General features: G+C 17.8%; 2 protein-coding genes across 2 annotated transcripts; both read left to right on the top strand.

Moving 5' to 3' along the window:
• Nucleotides 1-891: 891 nt before the first annotated feature.
• PmUG01_05015100 (fam-m protein) lies at nt 892-1,762 on the top strand (the record flags this gene model as incomplete). The annotated part of the gene is made up of 2 exons (XM_029003347.1): nt 892-978; nt 1,106-1,762. The coding sequence occupies 2 exons, from the start codon at nt 892-894 to the stop codon at nt 1,760-1,762; spliced, it is 744 nt and encodes a 247-aa protein (XP_028860302.1).
• A 5,785-nt stretch (nt 1,763-7,547) lies between these two features.
• Nucleotides 7,548-8,334, top strand: PmUG01_05015000 (Plasmodium exported protein, unknown function; the record flags this gene model as incomplete). Its single annotated transcript, XM_029003346.1, has 2 exons — nt 7,548-7,634; nt 7,780-8,334. 2 exons carry the CDS (start codon nt 7,548-7,550, stop codon nt 8,332-8,334), a joined length of 642 nt encoding a protein of 213 aa, XP_028860301.1.
• Nucleotides 8,335-10,266: the final 1,932 nt, after the last annotated feature.

The raw sequence follows: 10,266 nt of genomic DNA, 5'->3' as shown, positions 1-10,266 counted from the left end.
TTATCTATTATTTATCTTCTAAATATATAAATTTAATCATAAAAAAATATATTGATAAATTTAAAAAATTTTCATTTAGCAATAATTCTATAAATTATATTTTTCAACAGTTTTTATGTAAAATTAAAGGATCAATTTTTATCTTCCTTTAAAATATACCTTTACTCATAGATTAGATAGTATGATGTAAATTTGGTTTTAAAAATATATTATGGACCATTAATGAATTTATATTATCATGTAGCAATTAATGAAAATTCTATAAATAATGTAGAACAGAATATTGTAATAATATAGTTTTTTTCATTTATTACTACTTTCATTATATATTTAAAATAATCAATGATTTATTATTAATAACAAGATTTTCCAGAAAATATTTTATTATAAAATTAGAATTAATAGTAGGGAAATTCCATTAAATTTCCTTATTACCTTAACATATAGAAAAAAGCATTATATATATTCTCCATGTTCTATATTCTATATATTCTCAATATCACGAAATATTATAAATTAAGATATATTTTCTTTTAAATTATTTTGAAAAGAATTAATAAAAAAATTATTTTATAAATTTATATGCATTCATTAATTAATTTGTATATTTTGATTATTTATTAATGAATTCAAATTATATTATTATAATGAAAGTTAGTTTTTTATAAGTCACATTAAAATAAATAATATAAATATATTTTTAAAGTTACTTTTCTGTAATTTATTGCAAAATATGTTACAGTAGTATATATTTTTTTTTATTTTTTACCAAATAATAACAATAAAAAAAAATTAAATAAACTATAATACCATCCTTTATCATTAAAAGAATATTATATTATTGTTAATTAACTTATTACTGTATACATTACTATATCAAGAATCTATATTATGGAAAAAATAATTAGGTCACTTTTATTTTTTAAATTTACAGCTTTTATTCTTTTAAATTGGGCATATAATTTTAAAAATGATTTGGTATTATGATGTTATTTAAGCATCTTGTATTATTTATATTTTATGTGTTTTATTTTTATTAATACTATTTTTTACAATTAGATGATTTTTTATATTATTTAAAAAGTATTTATATTTATTTTTTTAGTGCAATTTTAACAAATGTTTGGATAGGAAGTACAATGGCGATAATAAATTAGATTCAAAAAATTATCGATTACTAGCAAAATATAGACCAAATAAGGATTCTAATATTGTAATATCAAATGATGAGATGCAAAATAATGGAGCATATGAAAATTTATTAATATCTAATAATGAAAGAGGAACCAAAATAAAGGGAAAACAATCAAATAGAAGTTCATTTAATAAGGCACAATACTATACAGAAGTTATAGATTACAATAATGGAATGTTTGATGGAAAGCATTTCCATTTTGCAAAAAAATGGGTAAAAAAAAAAGATTATGATGATTTTCTTGAAAAAAACGGGAGAATTGGTAACATAGCTTTAAAAAAAATAAAATTTAGAAATTACGGATTTGTAGTTGTTTTGTTTTTTCTTTTTTTCTTGTTGGGGATAGGACACCCCGTATTAGAAGGATTAGGGTACTCGAAAACTGTAGGGGAAAAAATTGCAAAATTATTATTTGCAGACAATATGGCTACAAAAGTACAACCTTATATGTGTTTAATATTATTTAGCGTACTTATTGTTATACTTTCTGTTATAATTATAATAGCGTTTTATAAGATCTTAAGGAATAATGAAAAATATAAAAGAATTAAGTTGATGACTGAGTAAAAAGAATAGTAAGGAATTTCTTTTTTTTGTAAGGAAGTTATTACTATAAAGTAATATATGTCATATCTTTAGTGATATATTCCTAATGAACCTAGCTATAATTTCTATAATTATGTTTATGCATCTGTGTATATATATTCTGTTTGATATACAACAGTAAGTACTTATGTTATTTGTTTCTTCGTGAATTTGAATGTTTTAATATTTTCTAACTTATAATTTAGAGCATTATTTATGTTTAATTATACATTATGGATTAATATATATATTTTCATATTTAAGGTGCTCCTTACGAGAAACATCTATTTTTGCTTTTAAGTGAATATATAATAGCATAATTAATATAATTTTATAAAACTGTAATAATTTATATTTGCACGAATGTGTGCTAATTTTTATTATAAATCCTTTGCTACTATAATGCAATTATTTTTTCAAGTAATATGAAAAATATAATGTTAGCTATAAATAAAAAACAAGTGTGTCTTGTTTTTTATTTAATACATCGAAGTGAGAGTGTTACGTTGTATTAATATAAATATATAATATATATATTACTTTAAATCAAACTTAAAATTTAGTCTGTAAAAAAGGTTTCATGTAAAATATGTTATAAATTATATTTATTGTAAAATCCTTTTTAAGATTAGTTTAATTATATTAGCGTTGTATAATTGTAAATATATAAAAATATAATAAAATAATACCCTTATTAAATATGGATTATTTATAATTGCCAACTAATTTTGAAATTCTAAATAATTACAGTTTAGTGAAAAGTTAAAGTCAATTATTATATTATTATTGTTCCTAATTGTAGTGTTAATTCAATTTTGTGAGAGTTAATTATATATTATACTAAAAATTTATAAATATTCGCATTATATGTTCTTATTTTTTTGGTTATCCAAAGATTAAATTAATAAATTAAATTTAATCACATATTAATATGTAATATATGCCAATTCCTTTTTACTACTTTTTTTTTGTGTTTTATATTTTATATAGTAATGTATTTGCAACAATATATTTTATATAAACTAATATTAAAAAAATTTTCTCACATATACTTTATGATCATATTTAATTTATATAAACTGCTATAATGTAAAATAGCTCATAAAATTATTATGATGAAATAATTTTATTATTATGAAAAATATCCTCAAATAGTATAGATAACTTTTCTTACGTTTGATGAATAATATGTAATAATCATATGATTTTGAGGTATCTAAAATAAAAGTAAGCTTAATAACTGGGGAAAATAAATAATAGTAATAACCTTATTAAAGAAATACATTTGAGAATATATATTCAGTATTAATACATATATGTAAATTAACAAAAGAATATTTTTCAGGAACAGAAGAACAGAATTATGGTAAAAAAAAAAAAATTCAAAAATATATTTTCGGTTATGAACAAACAATATAAGAACAAGATGTATAAGTAAAACATTATAATCGTAACATATTTTTTCTTTTAAATTACAAGAGTGTTATCAAATATATTTAATTAAGATTTGTCAATTACTACCTTTGCTAAATATAGAAAAATTATCTCCACGTTATATTATATAATATTGAAAGTAGAAGATTTTATAATTTTATTTGTAAAAATGTATTAAAATTAAATTATAAGAACATTTCCTTTTCATTTCATATATTTTCGAAATAAAGTGTTATTATAAACTACAAACTGTGTGCATTTAAAAGAGTATTAATTGAAATTTTAAAGAATTTACTTAAATTGAATATTATGGAAATGGTAATATTACGTTTCATATTTATTTTAGTTAATTATAGATATGTAAATGTTATCACAATTACTTTTTCAACAATTTATAATACATTAAGTATATCATATTATAATTATTATTAAAAAATATTTTTGTATTACATTAGAATAAAAATAACCCTTTAACAAATTATTTTATTTTTAAAAATAATTAATTAGTACATTTTTTAATAAGTTTTTTTTACTAAATATAATATTATTTCCATTTTTTATGAAAACACATTTAATTATATTATTTTATGTTTTCGATATTTTATATAATAGAAATTGTATTATAGGTAAAAATAAATTTTTTATTTTCTAATAAGGGAAACGCGTGCATGTAAGAAGTTTTTAATTGTTAATATTAGATAATTTTATGAACAATAAAATATTAATAAAAAGAGCATATATCTGATAATGAAGGTTTTATATTGTTATAAATATTATTTATTTCAAAATTATTATATTTGTTAATGAAAATAATTTTCTGTGAATTTTTATAAATTTTAATTCTCAAAAGATTTTTAGTTAATATTGTTATGGCATTTATACTTTCTTAATTCCTGTACTAATGTAAATGGAACAATAATAGTTATAATGTATTAATGTTATAAATAAATATAATCCGTTATGTGGAATATTTTAAAATGTTTACATAAACAAAAAATATGTACTTGTATCATTATTATAAATACACGGAGAGGGTAACGAACTATATATATATATTTGTTTAAATATACATAACAAATTTATTATGGTATCATATTAGTTATCATAATTCATTTTATTTTACTAAATTTATAATGTTATTTTATAAGAAAAATGAATAAATCTAAAAAAGGTAAAATAATAACAACATAAATTATCTCGTATAAGAAAATATATATAGTAAATATGATGAACATTTTTATTTATTTTTATTTGCCATCTTTTTATTGTTTTGAAATAATTTATTTAGTTAGCAATTAGAAATTAGAATAATATGTAATAGAAAAATAGTTATAAAATATTTATAACATTTAAATCGTAGGAAATAAATGATTAATATTTTTTTGTTTTATTTTAATATTTTTATTAGATTTTATGCACAAATAGAGTTGTTTATGATATAACAAGTTGTATATTCTTATTATTTAGTATTACTGAATAGTATTAGTTTCCATTACATATACATAATATAGAATATCATTATTATTTTCTTTTTTATTTTTTTTTATGGTGTTTTTCAAATTTTCCACTTACTAACATTTGGGAATGATAAGATAAAGGAATATTTAGTAATTAAAATTAGTTATTACATTTATGTTTGTTATATATTGTGTTCTATATATTTATTGAATTATATATTTTATGATAGGAGTATTAATATGGTTTTACTTTTTTTCTTTTTTATTTTGTCAAACTTATATTAAATAAATGTATATAAATATATATGAATTATAATTCTGTTAAATAAGTATAGAGAATAGAGGATTAATTAAAAAAACTATATTTACGTAAAGTACTAGTGTTACATGAAAAATATGTAATTTTATATAAACATGTATATAAATCTACAAATTTTACTCGTTTTCTTGATTAATTTAAACACTTATATATATAGGCATATCTCAATGGATCTGCTAGTAGTAATAATAAAATTAAAAATATGTAATAGTTTTAAAATAAGTATTTTTAAAAAGGTGTATCTTAATGAAATAGTAGCGATATAATATCTTCACTGAAAATTTATAGTATAATACACTTTCCTTTATTTATAAACATATTATTGGAAATAAAAAAAGTCTTATACACTATAACTGTTATAAATTAAAATCATAATCAATTAAAAGGAATACAAACTATTAATAAAATAGACATATTTATAGGAAACGCGTATTATATTTTAAATTATATATACAATGATCCAAAAAATATTAAGGTGTTTATATATATATATATTATTAAACATACATATATGCAATATATATATTCACATATATATATATATATTTATTTATTTAATTACAGTATTAATCTATTATGTATATATTTACTCAGTAAAATATCGAACATTTCAAGAGGAAATGAATGTCATTTACAGTGTATTCTTTGATTTGGTTGAGTGAAAAGAATAAATCAAAATTCACATAGACATTTTTAATAATTATAATATTAAAAGAAAAATTTAGAAAAAAATAAGTACTACTAAAAATGAAAAATTTAGTTGGTTACATGAGAATTTTGAATACATTTATTGCATTTATTATAATAAGTTTACGTAATTAGAATAATTATATATTCTCTATAAGATATAGCAGTATTTATTTAGATACACTCTTGTATTTTTTTATATAATAAAAATATGTAATATTTTTTGAAGAATTTAAGTAATATAGCATATTAAGATGAGAAAAGCAGCATTCATCTGATTTTATGGTATAGTATAGTATATATATATATAGTATATAGATATGGAATTACAAAATTAAAAACGTAACTTTTTTTTTTTTTGTAAATACGTAGGTAATATGAATTATATAACATATTAAAGAATTTACTTTTTTTTTTTTTGTTTTTTCATTAAATTAATTGTTTTTTTACAGGATCAATTTTATTAAATATGTTAGTACCAATTTATTTTTTATAAAATTAAAATAATATATTTAATATATAATATTTTAGTAACTATATGAAGTTTCTATATGCGACAAGAATAAGGGGCTACTAATGTTGGAATATAAATATTTATACTTTTATAAGAATTTTTTCTTAATATATCTAATTTATATCATTTGTATAAAATTTATAACTTAATATATTATCTGGGAGAGTATTTATTTATAAATGTATAAAAAATAAATACCGTATTCTCCCCTTTAAAAAATTTTCAAGAAAAATATTAATATATAAAAGATTTTTCTATGTTTTATATAATAATAATTTATATATTTTCTTTTATTAACTATTTTATTTTGTGTTATTAATTATTTCATTTAAAATTATATTTTAATGGAAATTCTGTATAAAATCATTATAATTACTAAAAATTTTCTGTTCCTAAGCATACTTATACATTTTTATTTATTTTTTATTATTAATATTCCTAATAAACTTGTGAATTTATATTATGTATAAAATAAAAAAAAAAAATATATATAACTGAATTCTTAAAGTAAAAAAAAATTCACTTCTAGCAATAAAAAATAAAATATATTTATTTAAATGATATAACAATTGCAATGTTTTATTTATAATAATTTGATACAAAATTATTATACTGTTCAATTGGATTTTGTTTTGTAAAATATATACATCCATTGAGTGAACTGAATCCAAGAATGCTACTTCAAAAATAATAATGTATAAATCATCAGCACTTATTGGATATATTTCACATATTAGTTTATGATTTGTGGAATAAAAAAAAAAAATTATTTTATTTTTTCTTATTCGTGTTATATTCATTACAATAGTTTATGTTTTTTAATTACAAAATAAAGTTTAGAAGGTATAATAAGCACAAAAAATTATATTTATTAATATGAAGCCTAAGAAAATATAAAATGTTGTATATTCCTAATGTATGTTAATGTTCCATAAACTCATCATAATTTATTTTTGATTTTAAGCATAATATAGAAGCTTTAAGTACCAAAAAGGCACCATTTTTTTTTTTTTATATGAAATGTATTAATAACAAAAATTAAAAATTATTCTGTTAGATAACTATAATATACTTGTATTTTGAGGATTTATTTAACAATGTAACTTCTACCAAAAATTATTATTAATAAAGTTACTTTTTTTATAAATAAAACTTTATTGTATATATATACTAAAAAAAATTTTAAATTATATGTTCTTTAATGTAATTTATATATGAATATATTTATACATTATAATGCCTTTATAAAAGAAAAAGTTAATAATACAGATAAGGTTATCTTTTTATTATTATCTGTATTATATTTAATGAATTTTTTATCTACTTAAAGATATTATAAAATTAAATAATATCAGTATGTGTAGAAAAATGAAATATTTTATTTTAATTAAAACTTTTATGTTTATCCTTTTTTTTTGGGAAAGTTCTTATTTCATTAATGTGGTATAATGATAACATACTAAAAAATGTGTCTTATTCTCTTTGCTTCTTTATGTATTATATATATATATTAATAATAAAACCTGATTGATAAGTAAATAAGTGCATCACTTTGTAAATAATTAAAATATTTAATTTTACTTCATAGTCTGCTTTTGATAAACCTTTAGATAATATAAACAATGAAAACGGAACCTTAGGTTTAGGAACTGATATTTTGTTGTCAGATAGTAAGAAGGAAGTAAAAAACATAGAATTAAATTGTACGTTATTTGGGAATGGATATTATGATTTAGAAAATGATAACAACAGGGATGAATCAACATATGATGGAACATATGAATGTAAGAAAAAAAATAATCTAAAGACAGAAGCAAAAAAGTTAAACAAGAAATATATATCTGTTGTATGTCAACCATTTGTAACGATAGATAATTTATTTGAAAAAATATTATATAAGAGATTTCGTCATATATATAATTACAGAAAATGTACAGATCCTATGCAGAAAAAAAGTTTAAAACGTTCAGCTTTTACATGTTGCACTTTGTTATTTGCTTTACCGGGTATATTTACTTTTATAGGAGTTTCATTACTTTTTGTTTTACACTCTAGATTAGTATATACATTATTAATACAAATACCCGGAGATTTTTATGAGGTTCAATTTCAAACATTTTCACAATTAGTGGAAAAATATTGAGGTACAGATATAATATTATTATTAACATTATTATGTATTTCAATAGTTATTTATATACTAGTAAAATTCTTAAAATATACAATTCAAGTAGGTAGAAATAAAAATATAGCCTAGTTAAATGAATTAATTGAATTCAGAATTTTTTTTCTTATGTAACTAGTATATATGGACTTTATGCTTAATGAAATATGCTCAAAAAAATTCTTTGTTATATACATATAAATTTTATTATGATCATAGTTCATATAAAAAAATATATATAGATATACAAGTGTAGTTATATATATATTATATATGCATATCATATTTCGTTTTTCTATATTTGTTTTACTAATATAATATATTATATTGAAATAATATAGTACTTCAATTTATCACATATATATATGTTGTGCTGCATAAAAATGTGAAATTGATATTTCTTTATATTCACAATGAATATAGTTGTCTTACATACATTAAAATATGTATGTATATGTTATATGAAGATTTGTAATATAATAAATATGTCCTCATTTAATTTAATATATAAGATGAGAATTTATACTTGATCACTATGATAGAATGTTTATTTATATTTTTAATAATCATAATTTTTATTTATTTTTTTTTTTATGGTTATGCGCATTTATTTAAAGAATATTTTAAAACATTTTATTAAATATTAGTTTTAATTTTAAAAATATCATTTTTTTTTTTTATTTAATATAAATGAATTCATGTGTCTTTTTTTTTGTTCAAATGGTTTTTTATTTAAATGTATATTTAACATTTAATATATAAAAATAAATTATGTTGAGGAATATAAGTTTCAAAAAACAATCCAAATAAGAACAATTTTAATATTTTTTTAGATTTCTTGCATATATGAAATATCAAATTATGACTGTATATTATTTCTTTTTTAGTTTTAAGTATAAACTATTATTAGCATATTAACCATTTTAGAGTTCATGAACGTTTATAATTAAACGTATCATTTAAAGAATATTTATCATTTTATTTATTTTAAATAATTTTTAGATATAAATTTACTCTATAAATATTACTACGTTATATGTAATAAAAAAAAAATTTAATAAGAAGATAATATACATCTTTGTTTTGATAGTATTAAGTGAATACATTTTTGAGGAATACTTGTCTGATATCATCATGTATAAAACAACTAGTACTAATTTATTTTTGTATACGAAAATTGTTATCTTAATAACAATGAATAAAATGTTTATAATGAAATTCATTTAATCGCCAAATAAAAGGTATGCAAATTTTAAGAATGCATATATTTTTTTCCATAAGATCATTATATATAAATATTTATTTATACGTTTGTACTATTTTGTATTTTTTCCCTATACGTCAATTTATATCAGCAGTAGTACGGTCTTAAATATATAAAAACAAACTGAGAATTTATATTAATATCTATTATTCTTATTTCTAAACCTATTTTTAATAATATAAATATAATAAAAGAAAATTCATGTTATATAGCCATTATAGTTCATAAAAAATATGTGATCTTTTTAAATATATAATGCATTATGTATTCTAATTAAAATATTAAGTCATATTCTGAATAAATATATTTATTACATAAATATGAATTATATGATTTTTCATGCAATTTATTTATGAGTTTCTATCGTTATTTTACAATAATTTTTTTAAAACTGATTTACCTTAAATTCACAGTGAACGCCTAATTTAGGATTAATATTTTTTTTGTTAACCACTTAAAGTTGAAAATGTATTACTTATTCCATGGATATATTTATTTCATATTTTTGAAAAAATATAGCTGGTAATAGGTTTCTTAGGAATAATACTTAAAAAAAAATACACGAAAATATTGACTAACTTGTTAATAAGTATTTTAATGTGTTTTTTAATTTTTTCCTTTTTTTTTTAATGTTAGAAATTATAAAA

The sequence above is a fragment of the Plasmodium malariae genome, assembly GCF_900090045.1.
Source record: "Plasmodium malariae genome assembly, chromosome: 5".
Taxonomy (NCBI): domain Eukaryota; phylum Apicomplexa; class Aconoidasida; order Haemosporida; family Plasmodiidae; genus Plasmodium; species Plasmodium malariae.
This window is presented reverse-complemented; position numbering and strand designations above follow the sequence as displayed.